Source organism: Callionymus lyra, chromosome 2 (genome assembly GCF_982586985.1).
Source record: "Callionymus lyra chromosome 2, fCalLyr1.hap1.1, whole genome shotgun sequence".
Lineage (NCBI taxonomy): Eukaryota > Metazoa > Chordata > Actinopteri > Syngnathiformes > Callionymidae > Callionymus > Callionymus lyra.
Window position 1 is genome coordinate 29,391,094 of NC_141819.1, and position 24,998 is coordinate 29,416,091.

At 38.7% G+C, this 24,998-nt stretch overlaps 1 protein-coding gene across 2 annotated transcripts in view; it reads right to left on the bottom strand.

The window, feature by feature from the left end:
• tgfbr3 (transforming growth factor, beta receptor III) overlaps positions 1-24,998 on the bottom strand; it is a 58,268-nt gene that overhangs the window by 13,620 nt on the left and 19,650 nt on the right. For both annotated transcript variants that reach the window (XM_087784498.1, XM_087784499.1), the window contains exons 4-12: positions 15,936-16,073; positions 9,419-9,602; positions 6,586-6,754; positions 5,404-5,551; positions 3,866-4,055; positions 2,462-2,739; positions 1,877-2,026; positions 968-1,111; positions 564-755 (exon numbers count right to left, since the gene is read on the bottom strand). In XM_087784498.1, coding sequence (XP_087640624.1) covers positions 564-755; positions 968-1,111; positions 1,877-2,026; positions 2,462-2,739; positions 3,866-4,055; positions 5,404-5,551; positions 6,586-6,754; positions 9,419-9,602; positions 15,936-16,073 — 1,593 coding nt within the window. The remainder of the gene's footprint in view (positions 1-563; positions 756-967; positions 1,112-1,876; positions 2,027-2,461; positions 2,740-3,865; positions 4,056-5,403; positions 5,552-6,585; positions 6,755-9,418; positions 9,603-15,935; positions 16,074-24,998) is intronic.

Genomic DNA, 24,998 nt, shown 5'->3' on the forward strand with positions numbered 1-24,998 from the left:
AGATTTCGGCTTCGGCATCTCCGGCTGATCTCGTCATAAATCATCTGTTCAAAAGTATCCAGCCTCTGCCATCTCTTCAGGCTGCGCTTGGTAACTGTTGCGAAACAAATATTATGAAGCTCGCCACAAGAAAGTCAAGTGAGCGCACTCGTACCGACTTTTATAATCCGTGCTAGCCACTGATCCGTAACAGATCACCATCAAACATTCGTTGGAGTTTAAGTCAAGGGTTGAGACAGGTTGAGAATATGAGCAGTATAAAAACACAATCATGTTCAGTGTTTCCTGAATAATTCAATATAAATTCCAAGTCATCGGATGTTGGTTTTTGACAAAGGACTGTCAGAGGGGAATTAGTTCTCTAGATTCGTCCGAGCTGGAGCATCATATGATGGAGTTGAGACAGCGCCAAGGAAGAGGCAATAATGAATGTACTGTAAGAATCATTTGCACTGAGACTTCTGCAGATGCCCACCAGGAAAGTGTTGGGATAAAAAGACCCTTGTATCAGAGCTACACATATAAATATAAGCTCATCAGTTTAAAGTCGTGGAAGAACGAACCTCGACATAAACTTGCTGATTCTGCTTGACTGTGTAGAAGGCCTGGCGTGAAGGATTGTTGACCGGCATCGTGTTGTAAAGCTCCATCGTGAACGAGAAGTTGTTGTTGCCGACCGGTGGTCTCGCGGGCTCCGGGACGGGTCCGGGAAACGTCCCTTTGGTTTCCTTGTTCTGGCGGTAAGTGCAGTTGAACTGTGAAGACAGAGGAAAGCGGAGCCAAGAGAAATATCAGCAGGGATTCTCCAACTCTAGCACCACCATGACACGAGGCGTAAAGCCAGCGGTAACAAAAAACTTATGAGATACTACACAAACATGAAGAAGAGAGTGTTACAGCAGAAAATACAGCAGAAATGCATTTTCTAAAGCAGATAAAGATGTGTTTACTATTCAGTTTTCCTTACCGCGATGGATGACTGCTGCTCTCTGGGATGCTTAAATGACTTCTCCATGATGTCCCTTGAGAAATGCACCTCACCAGACTCCAGATCCTCGTAATCCCCCGGCCCACCACTCCCATCCTTGTGCTCGGCATAACTGATCAAAACCTAAGATGGACAAAAAGGTCTGTTACCAATTTTACTTAAATCTCAACACCGTAAAACAAGAAGTTGCACCAGATCTGGGCAAAAAAAAAAATGATGAACAGAGACAAAAAAAAAGAAGCTATTTTCACAACTCACTGGCACATACTAGCTTACCACTATCTCAGAGCCTGGAATAAACCACAAGATTGAGAAAAAAAAACAGATGAGCCCGGCCAGAAAGAAAATAGAAAGTCATCTACTTTGACAACAGCGGTCAGAAGTTATCTCTGGACTCAAGACAAAAGAAGACCTTGGAAAGGGGCCCGTGTGTGTGTGTATGTGTGTGTGTGTGTGTGTGTGTGTGTGTGTGTGTGTGTGTGTGTGTGTGTGTGTGTGTGTGTGTGTGTGTGTGTGTGTGTGTGTGTGTGTGTGTGTGTGTGTGTGTGTGTGTGTCGCCACTAAACTTGCAGAGGTCAAACAGGATTCACAGAGTTTTGCAAAAACAAACATACTGAAAGCATTATATGTCCTTGAAGATCCCGGATTTAAAAGCATGCTAAAAAAGAATAGCTTTATTTATCCTCATAAATATTCAAACAAATACATGCATTTTCAAGGTTCTTCAACTAAAGGTTTATGTTTTAAAATATATATATATATTTATTTACATTAGAGATGCAATAAATGGAGTTTGAAGATTGTATTCTTAACCTCTTTGTAATAAAAGGAAGCTCAACCACAGACTTTGACTAATAAGTGTATCATAAGAGCGTGCGATGTACTCACGGAGTTGAGGTGAAGGGCCGAACCCTGCATGGGAAAAACGGTGGTCTGACATCCTTTTCGGGGAGTTTCCAGGGTGTAGTGGGTTGCATTGACTGTTGCTTTGCATTCTGGATCTTGAAGGGTGAGGTTTGCATGAAAAACACCATTCGCCTGACGGGAAGAAAATAGGAAATATTGGATACGGATTAAACAAAAAACTTTTATTAGCTCATATTTAGAATGTGAAATACAAGGAAATTCAAAGTGGTTTGGAGAGGGTTGGTCGGAACAAACATGTCCCACAAGGTGGTCCGGCTCCATGCCCAGTTAATTACAGTCCATGCCAGTTTCCATTCTGTGATGTGGGCTCACTGTGTTATATCCCGTCTTATAATACAGTCATATACAACTGTTGTCAAAGTAATGACATGTTTATAACTTCATGTCAAACTAATAAATATTTAAAAAGGAATAAAGGAATGAGCCAGTCGTGCAAAAACTCATTTTATAGTGAAACAAAGGAGGAAAATTCAGACTGAACACTACAGGAAAATAAGTTAACAATAAGTGTTTAAATGATAATAAAATGATAATGTCTACACTAACCTGCAAACTTTCTTTGCTGACGCTGACCACCATCTTTGTGTCCTCACAGTGCACAGTCAGACCCACGTCCAGGACCCCGTGGTTCTCCTCGTAGTCACTGCGCTCCCACGGCCGGTCGTCCAGGATGGAGGGCAGCGGCAGGTGAGGTGCACCTTCAGACACCGGGAACGGAAATGGTAGACCGGAGCGGCCGGACGCTCCTCCCATTCCTGGATGAGGAAAGTCTTTGATGTAGGGAAGTTCTGGAGGAAACATGCTCCCTATATGGTCCACCACATCTGAAAGTCACAGGAGATGCTCATTTGACTCAGCAGAACTTGATAGCACAACTGGAGACTATTACTATGTTGATAAAAGGTATGTTTTGTCTCTATAACTTACATATAAAGTTTGACCTAAACCTAATATGGTATCATCTGTAACCAGTATAAAGGTTTAACCATGTCATGGTTTGACACCTTCTGGTCTTGGAGGACTGACTATAAATGTGCAGGTTCATTGCATTGGTCAGTTTTTGTCAAAGAAACCCAGAAACCCTAAACAAATAATCAAATTCAGAAAATAAAGAGAGGATTTAACATTTCTCACTAATGATTCTTGACATTTCCCTGAACCTTTAATCTGCACTTTTTTCTAGTCTATGATCTTCTTAAAAGTTTCAGTCAGGACTTAATTATGCTACATTGAAGGTCACATATGGAAGTAATACTCTGCACGTTAGAGAGCAGTTTGACATGACAGAAATAGAACAAATGTTTTGGTTTTTAAACTTGTCATCCCTCGAAAGATATGGTCTCTTAAACTGTTTCTTATTAAACCATATTTAATCTTGGATTGGGAATCTTTTATTAAAGTTTATTTTCAAATGTAACTTGAACCGGAGACCCGAAAAACAAATGTTTTTGTTGTATTTTTTGTGTTTTCTATGGGTCAAGGTGACCCGGAGACCCGAAAAACAGATTTTCATGTTGAAGTCTTCTGGTTGTCTATAGTTCAAGGTGACCCGGAGGCCCAAAAAATATATGCTTTTGTTGTATTCTTTTTGTTGTCTACGGGTCAAGGTGACCCTGAGGCCCGAAAAACCAATGTTTTTGTAGTATCCTTTGTGTTGGCTATGGGTAAAGTTAAACTGGAGGCAACACAAAGGTTAATCAATGATATACTTGCTAGCTTAGCTAGTTGATAACAGCTAGCTGCAGTCATTTTGATGTGAAAATTCCCGGAATAATAAATATTTTTAAACAATAGAATTTTAAAGGTATAAATATAAAATAAATAAATTATTTTTTTTATTTATAATTTTCTTGTATGTGAATTAAGTAGTGTTTATGTTGTCCATTGAATAACGTTAAAATAAATATGAGTACAACAATGACATCTCTAACAATGTTTATATGACATTACCTGGCTTTTTGAGTAAGATTTCAAAGCGGTTAGCCACTGGTGTGTTTGTGAATGTGGTGACAGGACTGAGGTCGTGATCCTCTGCCCACTTGATCAGAGCCTGGGACCCCACAGGCAACTGCTGCTTTGGGGATTTGAAAACCAGCAACTCTCGCTCCATGTTGGTGCTGACACTCACTGTATCAGAGGCCTGAGGGCGAAACAAATCATTTCAATTCATCATTAAAAGCTGTCAATTCAGCAAGAAAACAAGTCGGCGTCTTCAGAGTTTTCAGGAACAAAAAGGGGATTTACTGTTAGGGTATTAGGACAAATATTGGAGTTCGAGTACAGTCCTGCAAACTGTCAAGTATGAATCATGCGGAGGATGTGAGGTAATGAGCATGTCGCAGCTCGACAAATACTGAGAAATATCAGGGATCTTTCAGAGATCCTGCCTGAGCAACAGAAGGGACAATTCTGTTGAGAGACCATGTCACACTTGGTCCACACATGTGTCCCAGAAATGTAATAAGTCTCTTTGGATTGACTAAATATTGCAACATTACTAAAGCAAAAAAGAGGCATGAATGTTCCAGAACACGCACATGTTTTTCATTACGACACACCAGTTAACCAAAACCTGTTCCTGCTCTGCGAGAGCACACTGGACAAAACCGCCCCAACATTTTGACTGAAATACAACTCAAACACTGATATACTTTATGTGGCTCTTTTTTAATATAACTTGTTAACTAAAAAAAAGTACATTTTTACAAATGAAAAGTCCATTTTGGTGTCACTCTCAAAGCAATTAACTGATTGTTTGTTTTGCAAATATTGATTAATAACAAGAATGGTATATTTTTATTGATTTAATGTAAGAGAAAAACAAATGTATAGAAAAATTAGGCTTGTTTAATTGTACGACAATATTTATTCTCAACATATGTGGGTCTATTTTTTTGCCTGTGTCAAAAATTGTATTTATAGATTAAAAAACATGAGAAAAATTGACAGTTTATACATTTTACTCTGTATAGTCACATTTTCTAATCATATTCTTTAACTTATGTTAAAAAATGTTAAACCTTGAGCGGCATTTTTTATGTTTTAAGGGGAAAATTAAGCATCAATACTTCTAGAGTTACTGTTTATACAAGTGGACGTGGAAGAATGAAGCCTGGAGCAGGTATGCAACGATACTGTCAATCAAACAACAAAGGGACTCACAGTTTTTGACAGCTCTGATGAGTGGGTATCATAGAAATGGGAAAAATGTCTGTGAAAAAGACGATTTTTCCAAAGGGAGTACATTTTGACATCAAACATTAATAGCTGGTATTTGTCTTTAAAACAGTCGTCCTAACAGTTTAAGGAAGTGCTCAAGGCAAATATGGATCATAACTCATGGCAGGAGACAGTTAAGGATCTAAAGTCATTTAGAAACGTGTGACGACTCGAGAACTACAGCTTCTGGTGTCTGTGTCTTGACTGAATATGTGAATAAACCCAAAAGTTGGTTCTTCTAAAATGTGCCCTGAAAAGGAAACACTCACCACTATCTCCAACTTCCCGATCACGTTGTGCGACATGATGACCCAGTTGACAGACTTCATGCATTTGAGCACCAAAACAACGTTGCGATGAAGTGGGAGGTCGGTGTCCACGGGTCGTATGTCCACGACGATATCCACCTGGAAAGCGCTGCAGATGCAGAGAGAACATGGATTTTTCTCATTCACGTCATTCTTGTGTGTCTGGCCAAGTAATTATAACGTCTTTTCAGCCAAGACTAAATAGACATAAGATGCAGCAAAAAGGAAAAAGGAAACATTTCATTTCACAGACCAAATAAAAAATGCTTAACCCTCGTGTTATCTCAGGGTCAAGGTGAAACCAAAGGCTTGAAAACTAATGTGTTTACGGAATCCCTTGTCTCTGGGTCAAAGTGAAAGACCTCCCTGGCTTCCAGAAAAAAAACATATGCTGTGGTGTAGGTCGATACTTCAAGGCTTAACCTATGGATTAATTTTATTTTATTAAATTCCTTTACTAACATGAAACTATCTAAAAACATATTGGTGTCACAATAATGATCTACAAAAATAGTCACAATGAGTAGCACAGTTTTTTAGATTTGACTACACAATAATGCTTAAATCACAAGTCTAAAACCTGAGGCCCGCGGAAGTTTTTTTGCAAGGCTTCTACCATCTTTATATAATATGAGATGTTTAGAGATTAAAAATCATCAGATCAATTATTTTTTAAATTTATGAAGCTTTGATTATATAGTTAAGATGGAACAGGATTTCAAAAGAAACACATATAATTTGTCAAAAGATGGTCCAAATTTACAGTGAAACCACAGGAAGATTTCCCCATAATAAATAAATAAATAATAACAATACAATAAAATAATAATAATACAATAAATCAGATTTGGATTAAATATGTGCAGAATAAAGAGCCAGCATCCCAGTCTCCATAAGAATTGACCTCCAGCCCCCTGGCTAGTTGATCCTGAGACCCTTGAATGGTACGTTTATGGTTAACAATAATAATTAAATAAATTCAATTCAATTTCATGACAGCGACTTACGGTCTAACTAAATCTGATCATGGGCTACAAATGGTCATCAGAGAAGTATGTATTGACTTCCAAATATCTCATATATGAAATGGATAGAAAGGCGTTTTATTTTATGGATCACATGTGAATATTCATTTCTGCTCACCTGCTTGAATTGGGGGCCTGAAGCTCGATGATGTGCACCTCTTGGTCCTGGTCTCGCACGAACGAAGAGAGAATACAACCTTTGGATGGCTGTGCTTCCGTGTAGCCGCCCAGGTAGTTCAGAGACAAGAACTTTGAGTCAATCTTGCAGGTGTCGGGAAATAAAGGATCTGGAAGCAGACGTGAATGTTTACTTTGCTGGTCTGGTCTTCTACCGATTGCCATTTTCTGCTCCAGAATGAGAAAACCAGCGCAGCGAGGTCAGTTTAAGAGTAACACCTCCAGCATCTGGTCGGAATTCCGTTCTTTCCACGGATACTTAAAAAAGACGTATGTTTTCTTGACCTGCTGGTTCTAGCTGAGGTGCTGTTTTCTGACTTTTCTACTCAACCCTGCAGCTGGTTTTCCCATCGAGCGTCTATTCCAACACCGTCCACCAGGGGCAGAACTATAAACATTTCCTTTCGTAATAATATCTCTTCACACATACCATAGAAGCGTCTGTTGTTTTTCTCACAGAATCACAACTGTTCAAATATACATCTGCCGTTGAAGAATGCACCTTCACAAAACATGAAAGCTCCAGCCTCGGCTTCGCTCGCAAAGAAAACACCAGACAGATGCTTCCTTATTTGGAAAACACAGCCTTGGACAAAGTGTAAACTGAAGGTTGGCATCCTTGTCTATGGAACCCCTGGGGCAATTGACACAACCTTGAGTCAGGGTCTGTTCAGGGAGGAATACTAAACCTCGCTCCACACTCCCGCTCGAGATTTGAGTAAGTGGAAAGTTACAGCTCGCCGCTGAAAGTACATGTTATGGTTATCTGGGATTTTGCCAAACCTCAGACGCTAATGACATAAGAAGGCTGAGCAACCGCGCTGTTCTCCTCAGAGAGGAGTAATATTGACTGAGGAACTTATCGCTCGCCGTATTTTCCAACTCAAATAAGCTTGTATTTATTTATTTTCGAATGGCAAATGATTCTGCACAAACAACACATTGTAAACGCTAATGACTGAGATGTGGTGTTCAATAGATGATATAGAAAAGCACTGAAAAGGAGCAAACCCCTGCCAAGACTCTCATTTCCCAAGTATTAACAAATTAACAGCAAATTTATAATAAATGAAACACTTAACAAAATGAAATAGTGGCATCACTGACGTACAAACTTGCAACCTTTGGGCCTAATGAGCAGGATTTAACCAACAACATCAGCAGCTGATGGATCTGCAGCATTCTGGAGTCTTTGATCTTCTAAAATAATTGTTGAACGAACAACAGCATATGACTGCAGATTTACTTCTGTGATCCAATATTGCATCTTATGTAGTCACGTTTTCTTTATTTCCTTTTTTTTCCCCCACAGTAGTGGCCGCAATACATGAAGGTGAACACAACTTTCAAAAACATTACTGAATTCATACAAAACTACAGATCAGCACCAAAATGTGATCACCTGTTCAAACTGACAAACTGTAGGGCTGCCTTGAAAATGAATTATATGTATAGACTTTTTTATTGACCCTTTTCTTCTGTATTTAGGAAGGTTTTGAAGGAATCCTTATTCACTTGTGTGGCTACTAACGTGCCCAGCTCCATTAAAAACAAGCAGAGAAAAAACTAATGAAACCAAACATTAAAATCCCCCAATTAAATCAAATGTTATATGATGGTTGTGTTCACAAATTTAGACGTGTAAACATTGCTTCTGTTCATTTGTGTAGTTTTCCCCTCCTTTTTTAAGTAAGAGTCTCCTTTTTATTCACAAACAATATCTATTCAACAATGAAATCTACATATTGCATTAGTTATCATAATCACCCCATTCAGCCTCTTAACCGATCACAGCAGGAGGCCGTCAACACTGAGTCTGGTTCTGCTCGAGGTTTCTACCTTCTAAAAATGTTTTTTTTTCCTCGCCACTGTCACGCTGTGATTCACTTGTTGTTGATTTGCTGGGATCTGTTTTACTTTTCGCCAATATAGTCTTATTTAAAAGTGTCTTCAGATAACTTTGTCACTTCCTTAAAACTCTTCACTGGCTTCCAGTTTCTTTCAGGATCAACTTTAAAATTCTGGTTCTTACTTTCAGATCTATTCATGGTCAGGCTCCTCCTTACATCACTGATCTGATCCAGCCTTACGCCCAAGCTCGGGCTCTGAGGTCTGTGGATCAGAATCTACTTATGGTTCCACACACACGGTTCAGGACCAGAGGAGAGAAATCCTTCCAGGCTGTTGCTCCTAAGCTTTGGAACGATCTTCCTCTCTCTCTGTGTTTGATCTACTGACTCCTTAAAGAAACATCTTAAGACGTTTCTATTTGTTCAGGCTTTTCCTTGATTTTCTGGAACTCCTGTTGTGTTATCAGTTTTATCTTGATCTTTAAAGTATATACTTTATTGAATATTGTTTTGATTGTTAAAGCACTTTGTGACCCTGGTCTGGAAAAGCGCTATATAAGTAAAAATTACTTACTTACTTACTTACTTACTTCGAATTGACAATAATGTAAAAACTTACCAGTAAAATGGAAGTAAAATTATTGAATCATGGAGGTGTTTTATTGATTTTCTTGTGTGTGGAATTAACTCCTTGGTGGAAGTGTACACACCTTTTCTTATTATGAATAAAAGATTATATTATCACCACTTTTACGTCTACAAGTGCTGCCATCAACCATTGCTTTACACACCAGAATGCTTTTGTGTTTCGAGGATTTCCTTGAAAATTAAAGTAAAATCTCAAATCCAAAGGAATGAAAAAAAACAATGTAGAACTCAGGCCTCTGCAGTCATTGACGTATCTCTGGTATCGCTTCTACGCACCTTCTCCAACTTTGATGTATATGTCTTTGGTCATCTGAAGTTCAGAGAAGGAGGTCACTGCCCTGTAGAGTTTCAGAGCCCAGTTGAGGAGGTGCTCGTTGCCATGGGGAAGTGTCTCTTTGCGAATCTGGCAGGCACGGGAGAAGTTTCCTGGCGGGAAAAGGACTTCAGAGGCCTCGGATATCTAAAGAAAGAGGGAGAAAAAAAACCTCCATGTTAAGAGGGCAGAGACGCTGCTGAAGTTTTATGTGCATCTATCTTCCACAGTGGCCAAAGCAGCTGGAATTGTTAAAGCAGAACACACCAGAAGTGAAGTCATTGTTTCTTTACAGTGGAGAAAAAAAAAATGAAAGTAGTGCTTGAACTTCTCTAAATTAAGATCTCTCTGTAAACTGTGGTGATGCCAATCCTTTGCACTTCATCACAAGCAATAATTTAAAGCTTCTACAAATATACGTCGCTTCACAATAATGTTTACAGTCTGCTTAATTCTGGTACTACATTCAAAATCAGAGACGAAACCGGCCCAGATGGTAAAAGAAAAATAAATAAAACAAAACAAAAAAAAGGACAAACCAAAGATGGACACAGCAGAGAGGAGAATAGTGGAATAGAAGGAGACAGACGGTGGAAAGAACTACTTGTGAGGACACCAGCGTTGGCACCACTAAGAATCACATCCAAATGAATCATTACAAGCAGATGAACATCCACATGTGTTTAGAAACCAGCAGAAGGTGTCTGGGCTCACCGTCTAGACAGGTGTTGGTTTTTTTTAACGTCCAATCAGTTTGCAGTTAAAACACCAACATAACAGAAATACATGTGTTGGTCTTGGTGCGATTACATTTTGATAAAGTGAGGCAAATTCTTTTCAATATTTCCTTATGCTGAACATGTGTGTGAACTTTGGATGCTCTTCTGGATGTTCCTGGCGTTGTCACCCGACACAGTAAATATTAGAGACAGGAGGAGGGACTTCAGAGGAGATTTCATGATATATATCTTCAGCATTAACTACTGCAATAGGGTGCAAGCGGGGGGGCAGTGGAAAAGGTGGGAAAGGTAAGCAGGGAATGCATTGTTTTCTCTGCCAAGCTCGGCACAGTTTATCAGGTTAATTGCGGGAATGTGACTGTAATTAGTCACCGAGAATTAAAGGGGGAAAGCCTGAACGCCAAATTAGCTGCAGGCCTTTCACTGAGGTACAAAACCTCAGGAATTTTAAAACAGCTAGACAGTGACTAAGGCAAGACGGGGTCACTGATAAAATGTGAAGAAGAAAAACAACTATTGATATTGAGTCCAATTTTAGTGTTATTGGAAAAATTGCTATTATTATACATATTTATAATGGCTAAATTTATGTAGCATTTGTCACTTGGACATTTGTCTACACTTTTACGTTGCTTTGCACATTTTACTTTGACACTTTTCTTTGTGTTTACTGTTTTCTTTACTGCCTAAGTCAATCTTTTTTTTTATCGTGTATCTCCACATGCTGAATAAGGACAATAAAAACTCTTGAATCTTTAATATTAAAAGAAAAAGTCACTTTCATGTTTAAAAAGGAAAGATGATAAAAAATAAAAGTGTATCGGAAACATGGAAGTCTTTATATCAAAACTCATTTATTTAGAACCAATGAAAACAGACTAAAACTAAAAGGCAATAAGTGTTAACAACACCTGAAGCGATGTCAGTTCTTATGACAAAGAAACTCATTGGTTCGTTAATAATAATAACTAGTTAAGGTCTGGTCTTGTCAAAGTTGTTTATGTACTATTCACAGAATGATGTACTGAAGTCAAAGCATAAATGACAAAAACGTCTGATTTCACAAGAATCATTTGGTGTAGCGTATTGATGGCGAGTCCAGCCTCAGTACAGGAAGCCACTTCTGTAGTGAGTCTGGGGTCCCATCAACAGTGGTACCTCGAGGTGACGTAAATTTAAAAGGTCAATCCTATTTTTGCAGCGCAGATCTCTGGGAGAACGAAGCAGACGGTTTCAATGTGAGTTCTCTGTTGGACTTAGCATTTGTTCTATTTCTAAACTTTCTGCAGATGTAGCAGGCAAAATGATAATTCAAAGGACAATTCTGTGCAAAAAAAAAAACTTTAATAAAACCGTTTAATTAATCTTCTCTTGAAGATGTTTTTGGGTCTCAAAAAAATCAGCCATGTGTTCAACAGAAGAGGAATCCAAATGTTTCAGCTATAATTCTTTACAGAGACGTAGCTTCAGTAAGTCATTGACAGATGATTGCTGCGTATATTTCTTATTATTGGAGCACTGAACTCAAGGTGCTGAAGGAAACAATAAACAAACACTATTTCTGTGTTGATACTAATTGAATGAAGCGTTGATGTCTTTGCTGATGAGATATATTTTCCTAAGTCTTTGCTGCACATGTGTTTGTGTTTGTGAGCTGGTGATCTTTGAGAGGGATAAAACAATACCATATGTCACAGCGCCACTCTGCTGCGCTCCTTTGTCATTTTTGTCAGCAAATAAAAACCGGAATAGTGGCTGCCTATGGTTTACATCAACATGCAGTCGTTTGCAAGCTCACGCATGAGCCTGCAATGATTGGAAAAAGATGGAGTCAGGAGGCAGCTTTTGGCAAAAAAACAATAGGAAATATGAGCCAGAGGCAAAAAAGTATCCGTGTTGTTCCAATGAAAGTCATAAAGCATTTAGACCAGATTGAGGAGTTCTTTTTAATACAGATGTTGAACAGAACATTGGCTACATGTGGATTAAACTTAAAATTTGGAAAGATTTAAAACTTAAGCAGAATCCTGGTGACACAAGACAATAGTGGCGGTCATGTCATTCAGCTCAAGTCTGGATTTTCAAAGTTGCTAATGTCCGATGGCAAAGAGAAACACTGCGAGTCTGTGTAACATTTCCAGCCAGTCCATCTGTATTCAAAGAGCCCAGAGCACTGGCCTGGTCCAGAGACCAAATGATGGCAGCGAAACAACCACTGGAAAAGCAGCAAAAAGAGAGGTCTGGCAGTAGCTCTCGTCTTTTCAAAACTTGTTCCCTTTGTTACTTAAAAACTAACCACAGCTACATCTGATCTTTGACTTCATAAAAACAACTTTGTACTGCTTTGCTTCAGCTACAGACACGAGCATGTTGTCAATACTTGTAGCTCATGAGGTTAGTAAGTAAACAACCTTTTTGCCAATAAAGGTTTCTGATTCTAATTTGAAAGAAAATGTTTGGGGGTTTTTTTCTGAAATATAGCTAAATGAAACATTAACATCTTCATCCTACTATTTGTGGTTTTTTGGTAAGTTATAATTATTTGTAAAGCATCTTTCTAGACCAGGGTCACAAAGCGCTCAATCAAACAATCAAAAGCAATACACAGTTAAAAAAACCTACAAATTTAAAAACTCTAAAAGGCTAAGACATAAAACCAACACAGGAGTCCCAGAAGATTAGACAGTATAATGTAACATTTGTTAATGTTTCTATTAATGTGACATTTGTTAGGCATCCATTTTAAATCTTTTAATTCACCACTTCATGTACATTTCTACTATTAACTCCAATCACAAGCTTCTATAAAGTGAAGATTTCTACAAGTTTCTGACTCTACCTTGGAGAGTTTTGTCACTATTGTCGCTATTCTTGAAGAGACGTTTGAAGTTGACATGTCAGAAAAAACCTGGAAAAATACTTCTTTAGGTTTTCCGGCCCAGCCAGGGAAAAGACAGGACCAGGAAGCAGGTTTATAGAGGAATTACACAGTGGGATTAGGAAGGCCGGGAGAGGGCTCGGACTTTCTACCAAAACGGTTGCTACTTTAACTCTAAGAAGACATGAATGAAAATAGATTCTTCATTTAATTCTGCACCGAACAGAAGCTTCCTCTTGATCCAGGGGTCTCAAACTCTATTAGCCAAGTCTAGTACCAGCAGCCGGGTGGTCTTGGTGAGCTTTTTTTTTAATTATTGTTTTGGTTTCAAATACATTTTTGTCAAAATGTACAGTATATTAAACCTCGTACTTTAAAAATAGAAAGTTAAAAGTATTGTATTAAGTATTAAAGTATTGGCTCCACTTATCCTTTAAAGGAATGTACTAATATCTTCTTTTAAGCTGTAAAAAGATAATAACAATATTTTAACAACGTCTCCAACAGCAGACACACATCTGGAAGTGCACATTAGGGTATCAAATGTACCTTTGTACTCTCAAAAGTAAACAAAAGCGTTGTTATTTTTACGGTGAAAAATTCTTTCCTCTGTCAAGAGACCGATGACCTGCATCATTAGCCACCCAATGGCAGCTAAGTAATAATAATGGGTGTCAGCTGTTTTCTGTTGTCTGCCACTGACATCAGGAGACTGTCATACTGACCTGCTGCTCCCCGGGAAGAAAGAAACACAGCCGTCCCAGCAGCCACACATCACCAGCGCTTAGGAAAATACACACTAGACAGATGCACATCCATCTGTTTGAAAGTCAACAGCTGATTTTAGCTCAGCACAGGAAATAGTCATTTATAGGATATTATGATACTTGAGTGTCTTGTTTTTATTGCTTGGACTTTTTTTTAATAAAATTGGACAGATCTGTGTTTATCTTAAAATAAATACAGGACTGTTACAATAACTGAACTTTCATTGCAAGTTGACCTAAAAAAGTGTGTCAGTTTGTCTTGAATCTAAAAGATGATTTTAATTGTATCTTCAATCTTCAGAATTTTAAATGAAATCCTACATTGGTTCAGCCATGTGTCAACATGAGGAGTGAAATGAAAAGGTTGTGTAAGGAATGAGAACAATTATTTATTATTTAAGAAAAACCTTAAAACCTTATTGTCAACTTATAGTGTAGAAGAAAAAGGCTTTTATTTTCTACCTAACTGACACTGTCAGGATGTTTTGCGTGCGAGGAGTAAGCAACACTTCTCCACATGTGGGAATAGTTTGTATACTGATATATTCTTGCTCAATCCTACTGTGTTAACCTACAATTGAAATCATGACCGCGAGAGCAGAAGTTTGTATCAAAACCATATTATATTGGAAAGCAACAGCCGAGAAAAGAGGGTGAGATTTCGGGAAAAGATTTACTCCTGATACAGGGCTTTAAAAAACAACGAAAAGAAAAACAGTCCGATTTAGACTTCTTTTTTTTTTTATTACATTTCCTACCTTTTCTAAAAATGGAAAGCTCTCCAGGGGACGTGGACAGATATGTCCTTAAACAAAAGGGATTTCCTACATATTCCCTGAAACACCTGTTACATAAACGTCTGCATTAAGAAAGATTCACACAGAAACTATTTTAAATCCAACTGATGAGCAGCAAAACTTGAACAAGTATGAGTGGATGAGGAGATGGATGAGGTGAGCTTTCCTGGTTTACCGTTCGCTACCACGCATTCCCTTTGTTCGGCTTTTTGTGGTACATGGATACGCCCTGCTGGATTTGAACAGCTGCCAAACTATCAACAGGGAGTCAGAGGGTATACTGCCTCGGGCTTTACAGAATACTGCTCTGACAGCAGAGAGTGAAAGAGCATTACCAGGGAAATCCCTTTTTTTATTACATACAGAAGTGCTTCTTCTCTATAAAAAAGGAGGCTTTTTTTTGGTTCGGCTAAGTTATTAAACATTTAGATTTCCTCATCTACATGCAACATGGAATATCTCTTTGTTAAATAAAAATAATGTTGTGTGAAAGACTAGTCTTTAAAGAGCTTTTTCCTTTTTTGTTTTTCAGCATAAAATCATAAGGTCATTTTAAAAGTCACTTGCTTGCAAACTTGCTAACTACAGTCCACAACTGTAAGATATTCACATTGTTGGTGTTACAGAAACAGGAAGTGATGGTAATCAGTTTTCTTATCAGAAGAATTCCGTTGACTTTAACTACTTTCTTCAAACTAAAAAATGAAATCTTAGACCAAGTTAGACGGTGAAATAAGAAGACTTCCAAAAAAAACAAACATGATAATCCATATGGTAATTTCCAATAATTCCACCTATAAAATGTTAAGCAATACTTGGAATTAGATAGTTTTGAATTTATCTTATAACAAATCCTAAATAAACACTTGATTTATTATGATTTGTTAAAATACATTTCTATCATTAATCAAACAAATAGGGGGGAAAAAAAACTTGACTTCCCTCTATTTGTCAACAATAAACAGAAAAAAATACATGAGAAGATTAAATGTGGTTGGATTAATGTGAACTACTTAAACAAAATCTATATAAAAACAGGAGGGGGAGTTCAAGATTGTTTGTTTTGAGAAGACAGTGTTACAAAGCTGAAGGTAAATACGTAAACATTTTGTTTATTTGATGCAGTCGCCGAGTCTGCGTAGGGGATGAAAATATGGCCATGGGAAACATTGCATTTCTTTTTATATTTCTCCCACAGAGATGTTGTGCTCTAATGGGAATGCAGTTTATCTTGGTAGGAAATGAATACACAGATTTAGGAAGTCGGGTTTAAGTGGTTTTAGAGATGCTGGACTCACATGAAAGGTGTGTTTGATGCCGAGGGCCAGGTTCGCCGTCTTGATCCTCCAGATCACTGGTTGGGGGGAGTTGAGCACAAAGGCGAGGGGTTTCTGGTGGCGCAGCATAGACTGGATGGGCTTCAGATGCAGCTCAACCTGATTAGAAACCAAAACAAGAACATCACTTAAAGAAAAAGTAAACTGTGTACAGGGGATATCGTCAAGGAAAAAATATCTTTACGTCACTTAAACAGTTCTTTCTATTTGTGTTCTCAGATGAGAGATTATTCACTGCTGCGCTTTAATTGTTGAACTGTCGAGGATTGTTCATCTTTATCAGGCTTCGTGCTCTCAGTTTGCTGATAAACATTAGTTTCCCTAAAAGGCTCTGCCGCAATATGTAGCTCTCAGTGGGATCTGAACTTTCACACAGTATGGTCTTTGTTAACAAAGGAAAAAATAGAAACGAACAAAACAGAAAGAGGTGGGGTCTCTGTTTGCAACTACGCCTTTGGTTTCCATTTAAAAGATTTCCACAGTCTGATGGTTAGATGGTAAAAACAGAACACATGCTTTGGGGACCATAGCTGTTGTTTTCTTTTTTAAGATTGCGGTGTTTACATCTCGTCTGTATGCTTTGGACCCAATCTCGTCAGGTGGTTGACAAGTCAACCCGGACCGATAAGAGTAGCTCGCACAGAACACAGTGACTGAAAAACCCTGGTAATTACAATACTCAAGAGCCGTTGAGAAGTCTAATCTTCACACATCATGTTCGGCTAAGCTCTGATGAGAACTGGCTATGCAGCGGAGTGCTTCTTAATTTGGCCGGAACAAAAACGCAAACACAGGGTACAAACTGTGCCTTATTTCCTGAGTAATTAACTTTTTTTTTAAATGTTTTGACTTCAAGTGTTTTTCTGATGTTTAATTTATTATTGAAATTCAAAGAAGGTTTTCGAATCTTCTGTTACGCAACAACAAATTGTTTCAGTTAAAAAAGGCCGTTATGCGTCACTTTATGGCACTGAAGCAGATGTTGCCTTCACTTGTTTGCCGAAGCACCGCAGTATCATTTTGAAAAGATAATAATGCTGCAAAAGGAAAATATTTGAGTTCATTTTTATCCCTTGACAAAGTTCAAAACAGTTTTTTGTTGGTTTGCTTTTGCGTGCGCTGCTAGTACTTCACTGTTGGTATGTGTTTCTGGGTAACTGGAATTGTTGCAACCCCAAAAAAGACACAAAGTCTGAGGGAGCTACCACAACATTAACATGATAATTATGTTGAAAACATAATTCCGGGTTGAATAACTCCTGGCGAAGCTGCTTCACTGTACAGAATCAGTTTGAACTTATATTAAATATTTAAAAAATAACTGATTTATAGCAGATTCTCTGCCCTCTTTAATCTCTATAATCTAGAAGGCAAATAAAAAAGCTAGAACGTTCTAATAAAAGCATTACTCTCTGCTAGTTAAAAATAATATGCCTGAAAGTGAAGACCTCACTTAATGATTCCATTTATCAGCCCTTCACAGATGCAGGCCCTCAGGAGAGGAACACAAGAGTCCCGGATAAATGAGTGAAGACTCCCTCTTAGAGCAACACATGGAATAATCATATTGAACTCATATCTTCAAGGCAAACTACATCCAAACAAACTGGAGTGTCTGTATTTGTTTACCCCTCAGTCCAGTCACTGGAAAAATCAAGTCCATCGCTCCCCGGAGACTCACAACAAATCCAGATACCATCATACCTGGCCTGGATTTGAGCGATGGAAATCGCGAGAGTGAGGGGGAAGGTCGTAAAAGATTAAGATTTTTTTAAACCAGACAGAAATCTTTCCAGAAGACATGAGTCACCTGCAATTTTCGCCGAAAAACAAAACCGTGTCTACTGGTCCAAATTGCCAGGAGGTACTAAGGCAGGTGGGAGGGAAACTGCTAATTTTCAAATCGTTATTCGCGTTTCAGCAAGTAAACAACGTCAAAAGACATTTGATTTCGAAGCGAGCCGTGTTGCTTCGAGTGTTGATAAGAAATCATTAACAGCTGGTGTTCATCTGTGCCCGCCGAGCCGGCGTGTTGACGTTGATGCACATAGCAACAGCCCCTGTCACACCGCCAGGGTGTGGAGGGAGACGCTGCAGGAACCATCAAACCGCCTATGATGGCGTCCGCTGGACCATCCTTTGCTGGTTAAGTTACCTTTCAGGGACCGCTGGATGTCGGACCACCTTTGATGGAGGACGTGGCTGATTGATTATCAGGAGGCTGGCGAAGGGATTTCAGGCGGCCCAGGGTCCATTACAGTTTGCCAGAAGTCCGGGACGGGGACTTGTCTAGACCTATCACGTTACCGAAACTCAACTCCACTCGAGGGACGACAGCTGTAAGCGGGATAAGTACTGCTGGTCACACAGCATACCAGGAGTAGTAGCGTGTGTAAACAATTGACAATTTTGGGTGAAGGCATCGTCACCATCGTTGAATTTGAATGCAAACAGCAACATCATGGACGTTTTTTTTTTTCTAGGGATGAATTTTGGAGACACTTAAAGGTTTTGTTTACCCTGAGTTGAGCATATAGTGTAGTGTAACACAATTATATTTCAAGGAGTGTTACGGCTACACTGTGTTCTTGCTGTCTTCAAGTGATAAGATAAGAATAAACACTCTGGTAACTAATGTTAAAAACAGGCCTTAATGTTCCTCGTGATATCGGAGTTGGCAGCACCATCCCACGATACTTATTGTTGTGAACCAGTGTCCTTGCAGGAAAAGGGAGTTTCCTGTATTGACAGAGACAATTAGGTGCCCGATAATCCCTTGCGATTCAGCGAAAACCCAAAACATCCTTTAATTAGCCAGAAAACAAAGACTTATCTTGGAATGCACCATTCCTCCCAGGAAATAATAATCTCTATAAAAAAAAAGGATAATCCATGACATCACAATGACTGAATAGAGATGCATTACCAGGGCAGTAAAATCATATACATATAATAGGCAGCTTTAATGTTGACTGAAAGCACTTACAATGCATCTGATATGTTTGTCTTGTCTGGATCTTGGTTCTTTCTGGATCACTAGCGTACTACTGCAGGCACTGAAGATTGCTCAAAGGCACAACAAAACCTGTAGAGCGCTGTTATCAGCACCCGCCATGGGGACGCTACCTGGAGCCAGATTTTAATCTGTCTACAAACAGCACGACAGTAGGTCGACTTAAATAATATATTTCGACAACAAAAAAAAGGAAAGTAGGCAGACCAAAGAGATTCTGGAGGGAGACTGGAAATCTTGATAATGTTGTTGCGTGACACCAGTGGTGCAGTAGATATGTCCTGAATGATGGTGCAATAAATATGTTTGTCAAAAATGGAACTTGCTTTGTCAAAAAACAATGAGACAGGAAATGGTTTGGGGGCCATTTTCCGATCACTTTCAATATGACTTAAAGATGTGTGATTGGAGGCTCAGTGGCAGAAGTGAAATACCAAAAACGTCCAATATTTGTATCGTTGTATATTTGAAATGAGTGGCCGTATTTGCTTTTTTCTTGCCTCTACTGGGCAGAGGCAAAAGTGTCCCCTCAAGTTCGGGCATTTACTGATCATGACAAGACAAGATAGAAAGTAAAGGCTGCTGCTTTTTCCATGATAGTATTCACTGCCAAAGATACAGAGGGTTACTTATTTTAACAATAAGTCTTTACACTTTAAAAAATAATAACACCAGCAATATAAAATAAATATGAGGATAAATGATGGGACATTGAGTTAGTAAATCTCTAGATGGTACAATTTGTGTCAATTTATCCAATATCGTGTATTTATTACTAAATTAAAGCTAAAAAACAGATGTATAGAACCATAATCTATTTGCCATTGTCTCCATTTGACTAGTACTTCATTATTTCAAATGACACTTTACATTTTCACTTATTTATGAGTTCCAAAAATATGTATTTTATTCCACATTGCTTTCAGTTGTTCATTCACTGCTCAAGACAAGAAAATATAGACTGTTAAGGCATTTTCTTTTTTAGGAAATTGTTCACCAAGTAAAAAAGATGAGTTTTTTTAGTTTATCGAGCGATATCATATCATGATCATAAAATAACAAGCACAGTGTGATTCAGGAAAAGTCTGAGCAACTGAAAAAAAAGGTGGAAAAATGTGAGATTCCTTTCACTATTATTTCAAGCGTTAAGTTGAGTGTCATTTGGCTTTAACCAGTTGTGAAACCTGACACCCACTGTCTTAAATGTCACACGTTTTGTGGTAAAGAGGTGCTAATAAATAAGGCAAGTGACGTTAAACTGTGTCGTGAAATGGAAAAATAATCAAAATCAAACACAAAATTGCCAAAGAGGCAAGATTCACAGCAGACAGATCCTATGAAAATTGCTATTTTTTAATCAATCAGAATCAATATTTTGGAAATTACTTATCCAGATGTGTCAAACAGCTATGAAAAAGTAATATTATGTGATATTTACAACCATCAAATTGAAGTTATAAGTGCTTGAGATTAGGTACTTAGAAGTTAAATGAGAAAAGTAAATTTAAATGAGCAATAAAAACATAAATCTTCATGGTCAATTTCCTTGCCGGGTCAGTGTCATTAAAATGACAACAGTCATCCTGAGCCAGGCCACGCTGACACATTTCAGCTGTCCAAAAGTAGATGGGTGCCAATAAATGTTGGCAGCTAAAAACAACAGAAGGGTAAAAAATAGCTAAGGCCTTCTGTTTCCTGTCATTGGTGATGTTGACAGCAAACCTTTGGAGTGCTTCTAGGTGTCCCGTGAGACTTGGAAACAAGCAACACAAAGTAAACACCTACATGTGATGATTCATTTTGACATTTTGACCATGTTTCCTTATTATTATTTGTTGGGTTTGAAAGGTTTTTATTTGAATTCTCTACTATCAAATCTTTATTATTTTAACTTGTGACAATAGTACTTAAAGCAACATGTCAGCTACCATCTTTGTGTATGTTGTTTTTCTTATCTGTGCGGTTGGCAACTATCTGACTCGGGTCCCTCCAAAGCAGCGTGTGCTTCTCCAGCCACTCACTCTCTCACACAAACTTGAAGATATCAACGAATTCCAGCTGATAAAACAATCATCTGCTCTGCCTCACCCTGATCCAGAGCCAGCGGCGGCGTTTGATCTGTGCCGCTCTGAATGTGATTAGACAAAGTTGAACCGTTTGAGATAACGGTCTTTCTTTTTTGTTTACTTTCTCCGAGATCACCTGGAACTCTTCTTATTAATGCGGAGCACACTCAGCTGGCGGACGAACACTGAGACGACTCAGGGAGCCATGTTGCTGTTGGTAAGCATATGGAAAAAATATTTGATACTCAGGACATAAACAAAAATAATCACTAAGGAGATGAGGTCACTGTTTGGATGGAGGCGAAGCATCAACAAGGTTAAGAATCTGCTCTTAGAATTATAGGTGAAATCTGAGCTGCAGCTCCTTCATCTGCTCTTGTCTTCTGGAAGATTAGATCATTGCATCTCCAGGGGAAAAAAATAAAAAGGTTTTTAAAATGTCAAAGTATTAAGACCACTAATTGACTCCACCATACTCTTGGACGCTGCCTTATTTGGTCTCTACCTCAGAGGCCAGTGTGGGTAAAAAAGCCCGTCGAGGGGCTTCTGCTACTTTGATCAGCTCCAGTCGACCTGAAGAAACCATCACACTTTATTTCAGACAAATGTGATTACCACTTTTAGGCAGGCGAGCCAGTCAGTGCTGGTGGGTTTATAGAGGAAGAGAGTTACACAGAGGGTTACTTATTCAAACAATAAGTCTGTAAAGGGAATTTAAACGACAATAACACCAGAAATATAAAAGAAATATGAGGATAAAAGATGGGAAATGGAGTTAGTAAATCTCTAGATGGTAAAAGGAGATTCTTCCTAGACAGCATTTCTTCCAGATTTTAAGAGATTTATAACTTCTTTGAAGTGTCAATGTATCCAATACCCTGTATTTACTGCTGAAATAAAAATAAAATACAGATGTTTAGACCTCGGATCTATTTGCTACTGAATCCATTTGACTCATACTTGATTATTCCAACTAATGTTAAAACCCAACTGTTCTGACTCACTCACATGCTTCAAAAATTGAAGTCTTCCTCTCAAAGATGCAGTAAATCACTCATCATGACCATAGCATATGATGTAGCAGTGAAGAACGGCTGCTACTTTTTTATAAACGTCCCCTGGAGGTGGAGACTTCCTGGATTTATGACACACAGTGACAAACCTTGATGCTGGACCAGTCAGAGCAGAGTGGGCGTGGTTATGGTAAACACGATTTTAGCTTGAGTGGGTGGGGCCTAAGCACATTTTCTAATGTAAATAGTTCAATGAAAAGAGAGTTTTGTACAAACAGACATACTGATTATACAATAGAGTCCAACATCTATTTAAGATACACTTAAATCAAAACATTAGGTACCCTTAAAGACTACAAAAGCAACTCTTGTTTCCATCCATACTTGAGTATAACATTATTATTCCATTTATTTAATCAACATCAACATTCTGGTTCTCACTTGCTGATACACAGTAGGCGAATAAGAAGTGCTCAAGCTCTTGCTGCAGTGCTCTATTTAACAAAGAAAAAACCTTCCTAAAGCCAGATGGAACTTCAGGTGACCAACTTATATACATAAACCTATTATTAAGTATGATTTATACCAAGTATACACAATACATATAAACCAGATCTACTGGTAACTTGTCAAGACTCAAGCAGACGGTCACGTTAAATGAGTCTCTTAAGTTCAAGAGTAAGACGATCCAGGCGTCCTGGACTGAAAATGTGACCTTGACTTCTGAAATGTTGGTAAGTGGTTTTCTTTAAAGTCTCTCTCCTGCAGGGTTGAGTTGTTTTGGTCCTTGAGCAAAACATTGAGACCCAAATTGCTGCTGGCACTTCCCCAACATTTAGAATCAGATACCCTCTTTTTAAACTCTTTCACTTATGCTCAGAAGTCAGAACTGGAAGCTGACGACTGTCAAACTGTTGCAAAAGTCAGAGAAAAGAACATTCAAGTCCATTATTCTTCCATCATGGACAACATTGTGTTAAAACTTAATATATCACAGTAGTCACTTAATTGTATCAACTTTGATGGGATACAGTAACATTTTAGTTCAAATTTAATGGAACTACAGATTTTGTATCATAATGGCTTTGTTTATATAAAGCAAGGTTTTCAAAGCTACAGCCTGTGGGCCAGTTGTAGCTCATGGGATTAAGCGGCCGTGGTTTTGGGAAGATTTACACCGAGCATCACATTTCTGTGGGTCAAAACAAAAGGGTTTTGTTGAAAGTGATGAAACTGCATTTTGTTGTAAAACTATACATGGTCACAAAAGTAACGTTTGTGTTGGTCCATCCGATTGTCAAGTCACCAAAAAAAAAGAAAAAATAATTTATGGACTGCTTTCTCTTTCATAAGGTCCACCAAATGAGCTGACGTTCTTTGCTTTATGTTTTATTTGATCCTCTAGCTGTCAACTTAAACAGGGATCACTTAACACAGATCCCATGCTTTTAGTGTTAACCTTCTTATTTACAATAGTTCCATTTATATGAAAAAAAGGCTGTTCCATGACAGCTTTTGGTGTCAGTAAGGACCACTTCTTGTTTGTCTGTTTTTTGTATTTAAATTACGTTTTCCTTTTACCACAGTTTTTTTTTATGGATAACAGTTTATATAAAGTATATTTAAAATAAAATAATTCAATGTTTTCTTTTTTTATTAACAATTATTATTCAATTATTTATGGTGTTTGTTCATATTGTGTTGCAAGTACACTTCTGGTCGCTAGATGGCAGCAGTCATTACATTTTCCGCAGCTAAATAACTAAACCGCGAAATCCCTGCAAATACTGAGGACGAGAGGATACGGGCGACCCCAACAGCTTTTCAAGTTGATGTTTGGACATATTTTGTCAAGAGTCATGTGGTTTGTAAATTTTACACAGCTAGAAAAGTACTACAAATATATCCTTGTTCCTACAGTATCGCAATGTATCGCGTTGTTTCCCCTGTATCAGGATGTATCGCCACATTCTTGCCAACACACACCCTTAGAAATCCTAGAAAACAACATCTAATTCAAATTTGGATCAAAGAAAAAACTGCTGAAAGACAAGATTTGACCTCTGGTGGCCCCCTGCCTTAAGTCTGAGACCCCTGGTTTAGAGACTCATACATAAAAGGTTTAGGGGCAAAGTAGGTTTTCAAGATCATGTTTTCAGAGACTGTTCATTTACATCGTTGATTCAAAAAGGTTGACTTCCTTTTCTCCCAGCAGGTTTGAACACATGGTTTGTACATCACTTCACACGTCAAAATATTATTGTGGTTGTTTCGAGGCTTCGGGGTGAATGTGGAGCATAGTTCTGCTCCGCCAAGTTATTCTACGATTACTTCAAGCGCCATAGAATCCCAACGAAGCACTTTTCTCTGTCACTACGGAGGTGTTCTGTTGCACTTCATAAGTCGGCATCGCCGTGGAGCCTGGCCAGGTGCCAGAACGTGTCGCACAAGTCCAGCTGTGCCTCCCTGACTCTGGCGAACAGTTCATACACTCCGGTAAATACCCATGCAGAATGGGTTCACTGGTGCAGACAGGAAGCAATTCATTGTTCTCACGTCTTTACCGAGAATATGGACAAGCTTTAACTTTACACCTGGACGTGACCGCGACGAGAGGCAGGCCTCACACGTCGCTTTTGGGCGGGGTCTATTTGTGCGGCTCTCGCCATGTGCCACGAGCTCCGTCAACACATGTGCAGCAGCAACTTTATTACCGAAACTGGTGAAGGTTTAGATTGTGGCGGCGGAAAGGGGAGAGAGAGCGTGACTGCAGCACACAGTGTTCCTTCTATCCAGCAGCTCCTCGGTCTGTACATCAAGTCCAGAACTCTGTCTCAAGCCACACTTGTGCTCCGGGTTCATCCCCCAAACATCCCGAATCCAGTCTGAGGCTGAGACGCCACTTCCTCCCTCATTAGTGGACACACACTGA